We start from the raw sequence: 17685 nt of genomic DNA, 5'->3' as shown, positions 1-17685 counted from the left end.
TGCACTAATTAATACAATTTTTTTTTTTTTTTGTGGTACTAATTGAAAAAATAGTTTGCAGCGAGTCCGGGGGTAAAAAAAAGTAATTGCTGACTGATGGAAATCTGCTCTATTCATCAGAAATGTATTAGGCATTCTCTAGTGATAATGATTATCGATTTTAGCGTTTTACGCTACAAAATACACCTGAAAATAAGTGGTGTGAACATACCCGTAGTGTGCAGCATGTTTACACAGGGGAGATCTCTGCTGTTATCTTACTTCATGTTGGTTGTTATATTAGATACAGGGATGATAGATCCTGTCACAGCTTTCTCCTTAGTGACTGCTGCTGGTTCTGTGTGATGTAGTGGGAGACTCAAATTAACGCTTTATAAGCAGCTGTGTCCTCATCTAGCAGATTAACCCTTTACAAGCAGCTTTGATGTCCTCCTCTAGCAGAGTATCTTTGCAAGCAGCTGTATCCTCCTTTAGCAGGTTAATCTTTTAGGGTGTCCGTACAGAACACGGTTGAGCCATGGTAATTGCTGTGCGGCTGAGGAAAACTACATGCATGTTACCGCAAATTGCTGCGGTTTTGCAGCAAGTACAGTTGAAGTACATGGTTTTTATGTGCTTCATCTGTGCTTTCTGTGAAACCGCAGCAATTCCACGAAAATGACATGCGGTTTTTGCTGCACAGTTCTCGGCCACATGGCAAGTACCACAGTTAAGTCGCATTATGTACAGATAGCCTTATAAGCAGCTGTTTCCATCTCTAGAAGATATCTGCTTGTACAGTCATCCAGTTTGTGATGTGCTTCATGCTATGCATATAGTAGACTACAGCATTACCTTATTGGTGCACAACTGACTTCATACTATTTTCTTAATATAAATTACATTGTTTTATCCAAAATAGATATTTTATCCAATGTACTATACATTTTGCACTCTCTGCCACACAATTTTCCTCTGACCGGGCAAATATTGCCTAGATTTTTTCTCTGCTCTTTGGAGAAGCCCTGGTCTGGGAGTCACCTCTCGCCTTCTCCTCACTACAACTTTTCCTGGTGGCCTTCCGTAGGGGCTTTGAGGAACCTAGACACAAACACTGCTGCTTCTGTGATGTTATGTCTTAACAGGGATCATCTTTCATTGGGCAATATGTCATCAAATTCCGTACCCTGGTTTTGGACTTATCCTGGAACAGTTAGGCTGGGTTCACACGAGCACATTAACGTCCGTAATGGACGGACGTATTTCGGCCGGAAGTCCCGGACCGAACTCAGTGCAGGGAGCCGGGCTCCTAGCATCATAGTTATGTACGATGCTAGGAGTCCCTGCCTCTCCGTGGAACTACTGTCCCGTACTGAAAACACGTGTTTCGTGTTTTCTCTTATTTCCAATTGGGCGTATATTGTGTTTGTAACATCTGGGCGTGTTTACTTGTTTTACTAGCTGGCCGTTGTGAATAGAAGTGTATGATGCTGACATGATGCTGACATACACTTCTGTTCACAACGCCCAGCTAGTAAAACAAGTAAACACACCCAGATGTTACAAACACAATACACGCCCAGTTGGAAATAAGAGAAAACACGCCCAGTTGTCCATTAGAAAGGCTCATTTGCATAAATATAAAATTGCTCATAACTTGGCCAAAAATGATCGTTTTAAAAAAAAAAAAACACGTTACTGTTATCTACATTGCAGCGCCGATCACATGCAATAGGAGATAGGGATTTGATAATCTGGTGACAGAGCCTCTTTAAAGAGGCTCTGTCACCAGATTTTGCAACCCCTATCTGCTATTGCAGCAGATAGGCGCTGCAATGTAGATTACAGTAACGTTTTTATTTTTAAAAAACGAGCATTTTTTGCCAAGTTATGACCATTTTTGTAGTTATGCAAATGAGGCTTGCAAAAGTCCAAGTGGGTGTGTTTAAAAGTAAAAGTCCAAGTGGGCGTGTATTATGTGCGTACATCGGGGCGTTTTTACTACTTTTACTAGCTGGGCGTTCTGAAGAGAAGTATCATCCACTTCTCTTCAGAACGCCCAGCTTCTGCCAGATCACGCTGTGACGTCACTCACAGGTCCTGCATCGTGTCAGACCCCGATGTACGCACATAATACACGCCCACTTGGACTTTTACTTTTAAACACACCCACTTGGACTTTTGCAAGCCTCATTTGCATAAATACAAAAATGGTTATAACTTGGCCAAAAATGCTCGTTTTTTAAAAATAAAAACGTTACTGTAATCTACATTGCAGCGCCTATCTGCTGCAATAGCAGATAGGAGTTGCAAAATCTGGTGACAGAGCCTCTTTAAGCTTTGGTAGCTGCTGTTAGGAAACGTCCGTCACTTTAAGGTTGTCATGACTAGTAGGCTAGCTTCCTGGTGGCCCTGGTTTGAGATGCAGAACCAATCTCATTTCTTTGTCTGCTACCTATCAGGGCCAATAGTGTAGTATTTGAATCTGTTCAGTCTTCCCAATGTTGCTTGTGATTCTCTTGTGTTTGCATGTTCTTATCAAGCTCCAGCTAACACCCTGTATCTCCTTGACCATTTGGATTCTTTGAACTGGACTTCAGCTTGTCTTTGAATTACCTTCTGCTCACTGGACCTTCGCTATAAAGCTGGATTTCTGTCCTGTAAAAAGTGTTGGGACTTGGACTACACTTACAACACAAAGGTACCAGTGAAAGAACCTTGAGAAAAGGGTTCTAAATAATCCTCTCTAAGCAATTTTGGTCTAATACAGATATGTGTCATGTGAATATATATTTCCAGAAGAAATAACGGCTTATGACATCTTGCCTAAGTATAGGTTTTACTCAGCATTTCTTATAAAAGTCTCTTCTGGATCCTTTGCCAGCTGGATCCCGTCCATAGCATATATGCTGAAACCTGGACGATGCCTGTAATTTGAAGGCACTAGTGGAAAATCTCTAGCACATAGCTAGACAAAATTGCCTCTCTCCAAACAGTTCTTGGGAGTGTCTGCCTTGTCCCCTGTTCTAACGCATAATGTGAACAGCATACAGCTGGACTTTGGGAGGGAATAATCTGCTTTTATTCTCTTGAATGTTATTTCTCCTTAAACCACATAATGTTATCATCTTGTTAAACATATGTTTGGACGCATGAAATAAATTGTCGGTATATCGCAATAGCTCTTGCATTTATGTTAGCAATTCATTTCTATGAATGTTAGCAATCCATTTCTATGCATAATGAATTTTCACAAATCTGACAATTGTGCATGGATAATGAAATTTATACCAATAATTTAAAAAAATCTTAATAATAAATAAATTTTGTATAATTGTTTAATACAGCTTTATCTTGTATTTATTTTTTACCCAAAGTGTGCTGGTTGGTCCATCAGTTTTTCGTTTTTCTTTTAAACTTTACTATCTAATCGATTCGAAGGGTTACAGTGCTGATGAGAGATCATGGATACCCCAAAGAATAGTCCATGCTTCTCATCTGATTAAGGACCATCTTAAGAAATATACCAATTCTCCTCACAAAGGACGTACTGCGGCAAACCCTAAAAAGGGGAAGGTACTGATACATACCTGCCCTGGATTTTACATTATTCTGTCCCTGCGGCATGACCACACTCTATTGCTGCAGCAAAGAAGTGTTTTTCTTACTCTTCCTGTTGCTGTGCTTTGTTGCTATGCTACAGAAAGCTTACTCCTTGACTGTTTCCGATTAAATCATGAGGACCAACTATTTAAACCCAGCCAGGTCTTTCACTCCTTGCCTGAGTATGAGTTTCTATACAGATACTGCTTTTCCCTGAATTTTGCCTATTGCCTTGCCCTTTGGATTATTGATCTTCTGTGTATTTCTGGTTTTAAATACTGGCCAGAATCTTGTTTGTCGCACCCGATTGATTTTTTTGGTTCTGACCCTAGGCTCTACCTGACTACTCTCCAGTTCCATCATCTCTGCTCCCTCCTACTGCCAAACTGGTTACGTTCAAACTTCCTAGCGGGTGATCCTTGGTGAAGAACAAGGGTATCCCTTAGAATCCGCACATCAATTTAGTCAGCACCAGACTGTTTGTAGCCTCAAGGTTCTCCTTTCGAGGTATGCTGACCCAACACATAGCCTAAATCTGATCTTGCTCAATCAGTTTTAAACAATGAAGCATTCTATCATTTGTTATAAAAGTTCCATGTTTGACTTGACTCTTATTACACCTTCAAATGTTATAATTTAATAAGCGACACTTATGGAGGAAATTTGAGCCAAAGAAAATATTTGAATGCCCTTGTGGGATCAGTAGGGAATGTACTTGCCAACCAGATTGTCTTAGGAAAAGTGCAGGTGTCTTGATTGGTTTGTAGTCTCAGTGTATCCTTTAAGCTCACATCTCTACTTATGATACTTGTATGTGTTTAACGTCTGGTTACATTTTTCATTGATATATATATATATTTTATCTTTTTTGCTTGCAGAAACAAAATGAAACCTGCATATACATCCACTGTTTATGTGCTATGCACGCTGTATGTCATAACCATGGTACCCATCATGGCTGTAAATCACTGTAAGGTCACAGTAGAGAAAGCTGACTGCAGTCACTTGGAATTATATGATATACCTTCTGACCTTCCATCAACCATTAAAATGCTAGACCTGTCCCACAATCGACTGAAGACACTGCCTGTAGCCAATCTCTCCAGATATGACAAACTTCAGCATCTGGATGTTGGCTATAATACTCTCCATGTTCTTGAAACTGCGTTATGTCAACAACTGCCATTGCTTAAAATACTAAACTTACAGCACAATGAATTTACCAAGATTCCAGAAAAAGCCTTCCTTTCCTGCACAGGTCTTGCTGAGTTAAGACTAAATTCTAATGGAATAAAAGAAATTAACGGGAACCCGTTTGAGAATCTCCAGGTACGATTTATTTTAACTAACTTAGCCATAGTTTAAAAATGAATTTTCCAATCATTAAAGTGATGATGATATTCTTGACAGAGCCTGCGCATTCTTGATGTGTCTCACAACAAAATGACATCTACAGCTTTAGGAGACAAACAACAGCTATCAAACCTCACCGAGCTTCTGTATTCGCATAATATGATCAAAGAACTGAAGAAAGAGGATTTTATGTTTCTTGGGAACAACTCTTTGCAGAAACTTGATCTTTCAACCAACCCTGTGAGAGAGGTAAGGCATAAGAACAAGTTAGGGGGGCCCATCTGATGCTTGTTAACACTAACACACGCCTAATCACCTGTGGAGCAATTATGACATATGACATGACAACCATCTGACACAAAATACAAATTTTTTCCACATTTCATGTTAAGATTACATCATAGTTTTGTCATAGAAAGTAAAAAAAAAAAAAAATAATAATAATTAAAAAAAAAAAAAATATATATATATATATATATATATATATATATATATATATTGCTCCCTTCACATTTTACCTTACTGAATTTATTTAAAAAAAGGGTGAAGGGACAGTTACTGACACATTCCTGACAGATTATCTATTCACACATGCTACATTTGTAACAAGCCAAGACCACATGTGGGTGAGTTTATTCTAATAACTCTGTGGATTGCATTAAAAGTGGCACTAGATCGGACATATCATCAGCAAGTGGCTTACAGGCAGTGTGTAAAAAATATATAACCATGGCGGTCTGTAACAAAAACAAAGGTAGAGATGGGATAGATTTAGCAAAACTGGTGCAAAGGAGAAGTGGAGCAGTTGCCTATTGCGACCAATCAGATTCCAGCTCTCATTATTCAGAGGCGCTTTTGAAAATGAAAGACAATCTGATTGGTTGAAATTAGCTGCTACTCTTGTTTTCCTATGCACCAGTTTTGATAAATCTCCCCCACTATTTGCATCATAGTTCGATTTGACATTGCCTAAGTGTTAGAACAAAAGCTTCTTTTTTATCTGTGTTTTTAAGTCCTTTTAGTTAGGACTCATGCACACAGCCACATTACGGATGCATTTTGTACAGAACTATAATAGAGCTTTTATAGAGGTTCATGAAGCTTTTACTGTACCTTCATATGCCTATGAATACAGAGAGGCTTTTGTTGTTGTTGGATTCTGTACGAATTTGACAGAAAAAGAATTGTGCCATGCCTCATCGCACTCCGTATGCATGGAGGTATTCTCTCCTGTACAGCAATGTATGGAGGTTGTACAACTCGATACTAAAGGAGCCATATAGGCTCTGTGCACTGCAGTACTGGATCAGTGCCAGTGTGCATGAGCCCTAAGAAATATAGAAAATCCTCTCACTAATCTTTGGTACTTTTTGTTGTTTTATTTATTTTTACTCTTGGTTAAAGTATTCCTACTTTTACAAGTAATAGTGAAAAACAAAATGAAGAGCCTCATTAATTACAAAACTGTAGATTTCTAAATGGAAACAAATAATATGTTGTTTCTTTGATTTAGTAACTAGCTTTCATTGTTTACACCTGTAGAAACCACTAAGTGCAAATTGAGGAATAATGCAAATAACTTCTCTTTGGTCTTAAGACTAACTTCTGCAAATGAGTCTTTCTTTCTTCTTTTGGTTCAGTTAGAACTTGTAATAGGTTAATCTTCCATTGAAGATGGTCACTGTGAGCTGCGGGGCTGCTGTAGTATATCATATGCAAAATCATTTTTAGTGCTAGTTATGGCATTTACAATGGTTTAGGACATTTATTTTCTGAGGCACACCTTAGTTCACTCCTCTTGACTTTGCCATGATTTCTAAGCTGACAGAGAGCAGTGTTCTTTCAAAATTCACTGGTATATATGGCCGCTCAGTTCTATTAGCAGTAAATGTCTGCAGAACTACTTGGAGAAAACAAGGTTTGCACTTCCCTTTGAGAATCTTCTTTCCTCCATTTCTATCTTGCAGGCATCGGGACATCCTTTCAGTTTAAATGGTGGGTTTGTCCTAGAATCGACAATTGTCACCAATACACAGGATAGGTTATAATTGTCTGATCGCTGGGACCCCCACTGATCATAAGAACAGGGGTCAAGCATGCAGTGGTCGAGCATGCGGCCGCCACAGCATTAAATATCTATGGGCTGACGGGAACAGCTGAGCGCTGTACTTGGCTGTGTCCGTCATTTCCATAGACTTTAAAGCAGCAGCGCACATGCTTGACCACCGCACCATTCAATGTCTTCCTTACTACGAGCAGTGAGACGAAACAGGGGGTTCGGGACCCCCATTCTAGCAATCTGTGGGGGTCCCAGTGGTGGTGGTCCCAGCAATGAGACAATTATCACTTATCCTGTGAATAGGTATAGCGTCCATGGCCGTGGACCGCCGTTCCTACTCACCCCTCCGCAGCCACGGCCATGGATCTGTGAGTGCTGGCCGGCATCTCCTTCCTAGGAGACGCCAGCACTCACTTTCGCTCCACTCGGCGCCGTCTCGAAGGGTGCACGCGCACGCTCGTGCCTGGCCTTCAAGGGCCAGCGTGTGCGCATGAATTATATTTTAAATTAGCCCCAATCACTCTGGACTATTTAAGGGGCCCTGCCCCTTCACTCCCTGCCAGTGCGTTGTTGGTAATTCCCATGTTAGTCTTTGTAAATGGTCCCTCGGAGGTTATCCTGTTCCCAGTGTTCCCGTGCCCTGCTACTTGTATCCCATGTCGTGCTTTGTTCCTGAGCCTGTCTAGTGTTGGAGTCGTGTCCTGCTGCACTTACTGCCGTCCGCCACATCTGGCGCAATCTGCCGTACCTACTGTCGTCCGCCATGTCTGATGCAACCTGCTATCATCTGCCACGTCTGGCGCAACCTGCCACATCCAGCCCCATCCGTGCTAAAGTCTCTGCCACTGTCTGGACTATTCAGGTACCCTTGTGCTGGACTTTGTATTTATTTGGTGCTCTGTTGTTTGGCCAGCTGCCTCCCTGCTACGGCGGAGCAGCCTAGTGTGTCCACATACCCACAGACCGTGACAGTACGCTCAGGCCATGGACCCCGCAAATCAGCGCAAGACCTTGACGACCACACAAGCTGTCACGACCTGTGGGTATGTGGACCCACTGGGCCGTGACGCCGTAGCGGTATAGCAGCTGGCCAAACAAAGTCAATGTCTATTGTTCAGATAAAGGTACCTATGGCAATTCAGACAGTAGCGATGGTTTAGGCTCGGATGGAACTCTGGCAGCAGGCAGACAACAGGTGCGGAGAAACACAGCGGGACGCCTACACTGGAGACGTCTTTGGTTGTTGCCTCGGTGAATGGTCTTCCTCTGCCCGATCCAATCGTGTCTAAAACCAAGCCACTGAGGCTCCAAGTTAAAGTCCTTCATACTGAACTGCTTACCTTCCTACTCTATCCAAAAGCCATTAATCCGGTTCTACTGGGCCTGCCTTGGCTCCAGCTGCATGCTCCTGTCCTGGATTGGAATTCCGGACAGGTTCTCCAATGGGACCCCAAATTTTCCCACCGCCGCCTGTTACAGATCCATCCCATCCAGCCTTCTTTGCCTCAGTCATTAGCGGGATTGCCTACTAATTTTTCAAAATTTGCAGACGTCTTTAGCAAAAAGGACACTAAGATGCTTCCTCCACACCAGTCTCACAACTGTCCGATTGAACTGGTTCCAAATAAGTCTCTTCCCCGTGGACGGGTATATCCTCTCTCCTTGCCAGAGACTCAATCCATGTCGGCCTATATCAAGGAGAATCTGGAGATGATTTTCATACGAAAGTCTTCCTCTCGGGCAGGGGTTGGGTTCTTCATCGTTAAAAACAAAGACGGATCTGTTTGACTCTGCATTGACTACCATGGTCTCAACCAGATCACGGTCAAGAACAAATACCCGTTGCCACTAATATCCAAACTGTTTGACCGTATACGAGGAGCTAGGATTTTTTGGGGACTTGCATGGGGCTTACAATTTGATCCGAATCCGTGAAGGTGATGAGTGTAAGATGGCAATCAACACCCGAGACGGGCACTACGAATACCTGGTGATGCCCTTCAGTCTATGTAACGCTCCCACGGTCTTCCAGGTAATCATCAATGATATCTTCCGAGATCTCCGCTATGTCGGTGTTGTGGTTTATCTCGATGACATTTTTATTTTCTCTCCAGATCCGACGACTCATCGGAGGCATGTTCGTCAAGTTCTACTGCGATTAAGGGAGAATCGTCTGTATGCCAAGCTGGAGAAGTGTGCCATTGAAAAAAATTCTCTGCCCTTCCTGGGCTACATCATCTCGGATGAAGGTCTCAAGATGGACCCTGAGAAGGTAAAGTCCGTCCTGAAATGGCCACGTCCTCAGGGCCTGCGGTACATACAACGTTTTTTGGGATTTGTCAACTTCTACCGGCAGTTTATCCAAAACTTCTCCTCATTGACGTCTCCCATCTCTACCCTTACCAAGAAGGGTGTGAACTCCAGAGGCGGAATCTGCATTTAATAGCCTCAAGTAAGCCTTCACTTCAGCCTTGATCCTTCATCATCCTGACGTGTCTCGGCAGTTCTCATTGGAGGTGGACGTTCCTTCTGTTGGTGCAGGTGCACTTCTGTTCCAGAGGAACTCCAAAGTAAAGGCAATTACTCAAGACTTTTTTTCTCTGCAGAGCCCAGCTACTCTATTGGGGATCGGGAGCTACTGGCAATCAAATTGGTTCTGGAGGAGTCGAGACATCTGCTTGAGGGCGCAGCTCACCCCATCCTGATATACACCGACCACAAGAAACTCACCAATCTCCGGTTGGCTCAACGACTAAACCCCCGTCAAGCCAGGTGGTCACTGTTCTACACCCATTTCCAATTTAGGCTCCACTACCGTCCTGCTGACAAAAATGTGAGGGCCGATGCCCTGTCCAGGTCGTTTGAGACGGATGACACGGTGGAGTCCCTTCAAAGTATCGTAGACCTGTCCTGCATTGTCACTGCCAATCCTTTGCAGGTTAGAGACATCCCTCCGGGGAGGACATTTGTTCGGTCGGCAGACAGGAGAAGAATTCTCCGCTGGGGACACAGCTCTAAACTGGCTGGGCACGCTGGTGTCCGTAAGACCCGAGACCTGATTGCTCGTCACTTCTGGTGGCCCACGCTACCTAAAGATGTTCTGGACTTTGTCTTTTCTTGCTTGGTGTGTGCCTCTAACAAAGTTCCTCACTCCAAGCTTGCCGGCCTGCTTCAACCTCTGCCTGTACTCAATGCCCCCTGGCAACACATTGCAATGGACTTTGTCACAGACCTTCCTCCCTCAAAAGGATGCAACACTGTCTGGGTGGTGGTGGATCGGTTCTCGAAGATGGCACATTTTATCCCGCTGACCGGCCTTCCTTCTGCTCCTCGACTGGCAAATCTCTTTATCCAGCACATCATCCCTTTGCATGGCTTGCCCCTTCGCTTTGTGTCTGATTGGGGGGTTCAGTTCGCCTCTAAATTCTGGAGAGCCCTCTGTAGACTCCTGGATGTGAAATCTGACTTTTCCTCAGCTTATCACCCCCAGTATAATGGTCAAGTATAGAGGATTAACCAGATCATGGAGAATAATCTCCGCCACTTTATCTCCATGCAGCAGGATGACTGGGTACAGCTTCTTCCATGGGCCGAGTTTTCATACAACAATCACATAAGTGAGTCCACCACTTCCACACCATTCCACATTGAGTACGGTCAGCATCCTAGAATCCTGTGTCGGCTACATCTCAGGTACCCGCTGCTCACTCTGCATTTGGGGACTTTCCTCAAATCTAGCAATGGACCCGGTACGCTATTCTGCTAGCAGTCGATCGCATGAAGCGAAAAGCGGATATAAAAAGGAGAGAGCCACCTCAGTATCTTCCAGGTACCAAGGTCTGGCTGTCCTCATAGAATATTCGTTTAAAGTTACCTTCGTACAAGTTTGCTCCCAGGTTCCTCGGACCCTTTGAGATACTACAACAGATAATCCCTGTCTCCTATAAGCTTCGGCTGCCTCCTACCCTCAGAATCGCCAAATCCTTTCAGGTGTCCCTCCTGAAACCGGTGGTCCTGAACCGCTATAGTAAGACTCCTAGTCCCGCAGTTTCTCCCAGCGGGTCATCTGATGTGTTTGAGGTGAAGGAGATCCTGGACTGCAAGAGGTTAAAGAGGCTCTGTCACCAGATTATAAGTGCCCTATCTCCTACATAATCTGATCGGCGCTGGAATGTAGATAACAGCAGTGGTTTTTATTTTAAAAAACGATCATTTTTGAGCAAGTTATGAGCAATTTTAGATTTAGTTTCTTAATGCCCAACTGGGCGTGTTTTTACTTTTGACCAAGTGGGTGTTGTAATGGAGTGTATGAGGCTGACCAATCAGTGACCAATCAGTGTCCTGCACTTCTCATTGTTCCAGCCCAGCTTCTTTCACTGCACAATCTCACTGTGCTGTGGATCATGCTGGGCAGGAACAATGAGAAGTGTATGTCACGGATTGGTCACTGATTGGTCAGCCTCATACACTCCATTACAACACCCACTTGGTCAAAAGTAAAAACACGCCCAGTTGGGCATTAAGAAACTAAATCTAAAATTGCTCATAACTTGCTCAAAAATGATCGTTTTTCAAAATAAAAACCATTGCTGTTATCTACATTCCAGCGCCGATCAGATTATGTAGGAGATAGGGCATTTATAATCTGGTGACAGAGCCTCTTTAAGAGGAAGGACTTTCTATTTGGTGGACTGGAGAGGGTTTGGTCCTGAGGAGAGGTCCTGGGAGCCAGAAGAGAACCTTAATGGCCCTACCGTCATTAGAAATTTCTCTCTCTCGCACTGGTCCCAAGAAGAGGGGACGTAAGAGGGGGGATACTATAGCGTCCATGGACGCGGACCGCCGTTCCTACTCACCCCTTGGCGGCCGCGGCCATGGATCTGTGAGTGCTGGCCAGCATCTCATTCCTAGGAGATGCCAGCACTCACTTCCGCTCCGCTTGGCACTGTCCCGTAGGGTGCGCGCGCGCGCTCTTGCCCGGCCTTAAAGGACCAGCGCGGGCAGATGAATCCTATTTTAAATTAGCCCCAATCACTCTGGACTATTTAAGGGGCCCTGCCCCTTCACTCTGTGCCTAAGCATTATTAGTAATTCCCATGTTAGTCTTTGCAAATCGTCCCTCAGTGTTCTCCTGTTCCCAGTGTTCCCGTGCCCTGCTACCTGTATCCTGTGCCGTGCTTTGTTCCTGAGCCTGTCTAGTTGAGTTGTGTCCTACTGCACCTACTGCCGTCCGCCACGTCTGGCGCAACCTGCTGCACCTACTGTAGTCCGCCACGTCTGGAACAACCTGGTGCACCTGCTGTTATCTGGCGCAACCTGCCACATCCAGCCCCATTTGTGCTAAAGCCTCTGCCACTCTCTGGACTATTCAGGTACCCTTGTGCTGGACTTTGTATTTATTGAATGCTCTGTTTGGCCAGCTGCCTCCCCGCTATGGCGGTGCGGCCTAGTGGGTCCACATACCCATAGACCGTGACAATAGGTTATAATTGTCGATCCTGAGAAGAACCCTACAAACATAAACATAGATCTCAGCATACTGGAGCATTGTGAGTGAGATTTGGAGTGGGAGATTGTGCTTAACTACAATAAAACCTGATTGTTCTGTTTTTCAGTGGAGTTTAGGCTTTATGAAATATATATGTATACTAAATCATAAATAATATTTTCTTTTCCATAGATTCAAGCGGACTGTTTTCAACAGCTGACTTATCTTCATACACTCATAATGGCCAACATGACAATTGGGCCCAAGTTAACGGAGGATCTTTGCTCACAATTAGCCTGCACACAAATTAATGTTCTTATTCTGCTTAATTCTCAACTTACAAAAATACACAACACAACATTTAAAAGCTTGGATTCTACAAATTTATCAGTTCTGGATGTTTCAAAAAACACTTTGTCAGAAATCGATAATGATTCGTTTATTTATTTGCATCATTTGAGAAGTCTGAACTTGGAGGAAAATCAAGTCAGTCATCTAACTTCCAGGGCTTTTAACGGTTTATCAAAAGTGACATACTTGAATATGAAAACGTTTTTTAGCAGTTCAAAGGAACCCAAAATCGATGACTTATCATTCCAATGGCTTCAAAATCTGCAATACCTTAACATGGAACAAAATAAAAAAATGTACTTTTCTGAAAATACTTTTACTGGTCTGAAAAGCTTAATGAATTTGAGCCTCAGTGAATGCACATTTCAAACTATTAGTAATAGAACATTTTCATCTCTTTCAAATTCACATCTAATATCACTGAATCTGACAAAAACAAGTTTTACTACACTACAATGTAGAGCATTTTATGGACTGGAACACCTCAAAATGCTTGATTTAGGCGTTAACCAGATTGATCAAATCCTTACTGGCCAGGAATTTGAAGGTCTACACAGTATTAAACAGATATATCTTTCATATAACAAACATTTGACTCTCACAAGTAGTTCATTTTGTAATGTGCCAACCCTTGAAAAACTAAACCTCAGGAAGACAGCATTAACATTTAAAAGCCTAAGCAAGTCTCCTTTTAACTGCCTACAGAACCTAACCTATCTGGATCTTGGTAACAACAATATTGCTAACATAGAAGAAGATGTTTTTAGTGGTCTTCATAATCTAAGAATTCTAATTTTACAACACAACAACCTGGCCCGATTATGGAAAAATGCTAATCCTGGTGGCCCTGTATTGTTTCTAAAAGGGCTCTGCAAACTGGAAATACTTGATTTGCTTTCCAATGGCCTTGATGAGATACCTGCTAAAGCTTTCAATGGGCTATCAAATTTAAACTTCTTGAATTTGGGGGAAAATAATGTTTACATATTGCCACCATCTCTGTTTGAGGATCAACGATCACTGATTGCTCTGGACCTTCATAAAAACCTCATAACTTCTGTTGAAGAAAATATTTTCAAAAATGTTTTTAGTAGCCTAAAACATTTAAGTATGGCCAATAACCCATTTGATTGCACCTGTGGAAGCATAGCTTGGTTTGCAAGTTGGCTCAATACAACAAATACAAGTGTCCCAGATCGAGACTCACAGTATGTCTGTAACACCCCAAGCAATTACCATGGCATTTTGGTCGAGAAATTTGATAATTCCCCCTGCAAAGACCATGCTCCTTTCAAGGCATTATTTATTCTCAGCTTTACTGTTACAAGTTCTATAATAGTCATGGTGTTGCTGCTACACTTTCAAGGCTGGAGAACAAAGTTTTACTGGAATATTTTAGTGAATAAAATTCTTGGCTTTAGAGAAATTGACCCAGGTAACCAAAACTTTGAATATGATGCTTACATCATTCATGCCAAGAAAGACATGTCTTGGGTTGATCGATATCTGCTTCCTCTTGAAAAAGACCATTTTAAATTCTTATTTGAGGAAAGAGATTTTGAAGCTGGATTACCAAATCTACAACAGATTGTCCACAGCATCAATACAAGCAGAAAGGTCATTTTTGTTATTACACATTATTTTTTGAATGACAAGTGGTGTAAAGGGTAAGTGCTCTTTAATATACATAAGCTTATGCAGAATTGCTTGTATATAAATAGTTAAAAGTGCAATAATACATCAGATATTTTCTTTAGTTAACTATCTTGCACTATAAATTGATCACAGTATTCAGAGAGAGATCCCAGAATTTCGCTGTTATCATGAAATAAACTTTTATCTTACAGGTATAATACAAACACTTTCCTGATTTGGTTTAGGTCTCCATTTAACTTCCCAATACAAGTTAGGCTTCGTTCACATCTGCATTGGGACTCCATTCTTGGGTTCCAGCTGACTTTTTCGTCCGGGGAACCCATGAACGGAATCTAAACGGAAACCATAGGTTTCCATTTGCATCACCATTGATTCCAATGTTGACAGATCCGGTGCGAATGGTTTCCATTTGTCACCATTGTTTAAGGGTTCTGTCGTTTTGACGGGATCAATACCGTAGTTGACTGCGCTATTCATTCCCTCGATCCGTCAACATTGAAATCAATGGTGATGCAATCGGAAACCTATGGTTTCCGTTTGGATTCCGTTCATTGGTTCCCCTGACGGAAAGGTCCGACTGAACCCATGAATGGAGTCCCAACGCAGAGTTGAACGAAGCCTAAGGCTAAAAACAATTTGTAGAAATAACATTCAATAAAATTCTGTTAGGTTTTCCAAAGAATTCAGCTTACATTCTAATTGTAAATTACCCCTTGCACCTCCTAATTTGTAAACAAAATTGTAAATAACAACCAAATTAAAAAATTACAAAGGCGGATCTCCCGTCACATACACCAATGTCACACCTTTCAACAGGAATGTGGATCCTCTAAGCCACAATTGGTTTGGCGCTGGCTAAACTGTGGTGTGGAGTGTAAGGAAGCTCCCTATTCTTAACCCTTAACCCCCACAAGGAGGTATTTAGTATAGGTTTATTTTTTGCACTGCAGACTGTTCTAAAAAAAAAAAAGCCATCTTGTTTTACAGCCTACAGTAAAATGTAATGCTAGAGTATAATATCATTATCAGTAGTAGTCAGATAACTAGATTCACCGCCTGAAAGAACGATTAAGAAATGGTTTATTAATTGTATTAGTTAAAAATGTGGCTCAAACAGCCACTAATTCCAGAACCAGACATAAGCAAGTGTACGGCCAGTGTATCAGAGTTGTGCACACGTCTGGAGGCTATAATCAGCACATGAACAATGCTATCCAGTGTTCAAACATTTTAACAATTTAAGAATCTATATCTAGGAATCCCTGAGGAGGCATCACTTTGATTGTGATGCTGAAACGCGTAGGATCTGGATAGATCGTAATTTAATGGCAAGGATATAGCGAATTATTATACTACAAGCAGGGAAAGTTGGTCTCTGGGTGCTAGAGAGACATCATTCACTCTGGACGCTTTTCTTGTCGCAAATCACTTGCTTATGCCTGGTTCTGGAATTAGTGGCTAGTTGAGCCACATTTTTAACTAATACAATTAATAAACAATTTCTTAATCGTTCTTTCAGGCGGTGAATCTAATTTAAAATATTGGAACGACATTCTTTACCAATTTTACAGTGAATCACTAGTCCGATAACTAATTACAGGTAGATTTTACTGCTTTTGCACACAGAATGTAAACTTTAGACAGCTGACACAGACCATAGTGGAGGGTTATGGTTAGCTGGGGAGGACTGATGATGTCACTGTCCATCTCAAGTTCCAGACTTTGTTGAGTTAATAGTAAGGGATCCCTCTTCTGCTCTGAAGACCATGGAGGATTGCCTCCTGGAAGTAAATACAAACTTAAATGAATACAAAATTATTGAATTGTAGTAAAAAAAAATAAATGCATAATTCTTTGAAATAAACGAAAAATATTTTTGGGTGATAGTGCCCTTTTAAGTTGATTGAATATAGTACAATGTAATAAATTCTTTTTTTTTATATATTGTTTTGTTTCCGTAAGATTCAAGATTCAACAGGCTTTCCGGCAAGTTGTTGAGCAGAGCCGGGACTCCATCATACTATTATTTCTGGAGGATATTCCAGACTATAAATTAAATCAAAGCATACAGCTGAGAAGAGGAATGTTCAAGTCCCGATGCATTCTGGAGTGGCCTGTTCAGAAGGAAAGGGTGCATGCTTTTCAACAAAAGCTAAAAATTGCTCTGGGCTCATCTAATGTAGTAAACTAAATAATTACTATATGCACTCATGGAAATGTCTGTCCAGCAAGTTATTGAGAAGAATTAAAACGGAATTATAGTTTTACTCCTACAGCTCACATTACAGAGTACATCACAGCATAATGTACATCTGAGAAGTGGAATAGTCAAGTCCAAACCCATTCTAAAGTGGGCCATTTTTTTGTACTAAAACCTAAAAAATGCTTTGGGCTTCACTAATGTAATTAAGCAAATATGGACATTTTAACATAGATATTAGTTAATTATATTTTCTATGCTTTTTTGTAAAAAAAAATACAAGAAAAACAACAGTTTTTGATAAATGTACTTTTTACATTACACTCCCAAATTTACTCAAATTATCCACCACTAAACTATCTATAGACATAAAGGATTGGCCGCTAAATGATGTTTGACTAACAGTTAAAGGGTTACTGAATTTAAATTTTGTAACGGAACTCAGTCTGCATCAAATTTCCCCACACCCTCCCAGCCTTTGCATTGTACAGGACAGAAAAGTGTTTCCCTGCTGTGGCCGTGCCACAAACTGACTAATAAGAACAAGACCACAGTGGGGAAGAGTGCCCCCCTTTATTGCACAGGTTGGGAGGGAGGGCAGTATGCAGAGCATGGCTGCAAAGTTTACATGCAGCAGTACTCAGTTCTTTGTGACACCGCACAGGCATGGGAAGGATGGGTTTGTTTAAATACATTAGATTTAAAAGCCTTCTTATCCTTAATAAATATCTTGACTGTGCTTGTCTAAATCATGTATTTCTGACCTTTTTTACATGGTCTCTATGGCTACCTATAGCTTTTTTATATTATTGTATCACTTTATTTACATTTGTTTGTTGTGCTCTCCATTTCTGCATATTCTCTACTATTCCGACAACTTATGCCCCCCAATGACTTCATTAAGACAGTGATGTTAACTGTAAATTGACTGCTATGGAGTGGCTGTCTGGCAGCTGCAGGATCCGGCGTTCAATTTATAAGGTAGGCAACACTTGT

General features: G+C 41.7%; 1 protein-coding gene across 10 annotated transcripts in view; it reads left to right on the top strand.

The window, feature by feature from the left end:
* Nucleotides 1–17438, top strand: part of TLR3 (toll like receptor 3) — a 39369-nt gene extending 21931 nt beyond the window's left edge. For 3 of the 10 annotated variants that reach the window (XM_075860170.1, XM_075860171.1, XM_075860168.1), the window contains exons 2-5: nucleotides 4461–4911; nucleotides 4993–5184; nucleotides 12675–14500; nucleotides 16452–17438. In XM_075860170.1, coding sequence (XP_075716285.1) covers nucleotides 4468–4911; nucleotides 4993–5184; nucleotides 12675–14500; nucleotides 16452–16680 — 2691 coding nt within the window. In that variant the 5' untranslated portion in view covers nucleotides 4461–4467 and the 3' untranslated portion in view covers nucleotides 16681–17438. Of the gene's footprint in view, nucleotides 1–2522; nucleotides 2681–3356; nucleotides 3556–3914; nucleotides 4090–4460; nucleotides 4912–4992; nucleotides 5185–12674; nucleotides 14501–16451 lie in introns of all 10 variants that reach the window. The other 7 variants (XM_075860162.1, XM_075860167.1, XM_075860163.1 and 4 more) reach the window with 6 other exon arrangements.
* The last annotated feature ends 247 nt before the right edge of the window (nucleotides 17439–17685 follow it).

The sequence above is a fragment of the Rhinoderma darwinii genome, chromosome 1 (genome assembly GCF_050947455.1).
Source record: "Rhinoderma darwinii isolate aRhiDar2 chromosome 1, aRhiDar2.hap1, whole genome shotgun sequence".
Classification (NCBI taxonomy): Eukaryota; Metazoa; Chordata; class Amphibia; order Anura; family Rhinodermatidae; genus Rhinoderma; species Rhinoderma darwinii.
The sequence above is the reverse complement of the archived record's forward strand: the minus strand, read 5'-3'. Positions and strand labels throughout refer to the sequence as shown.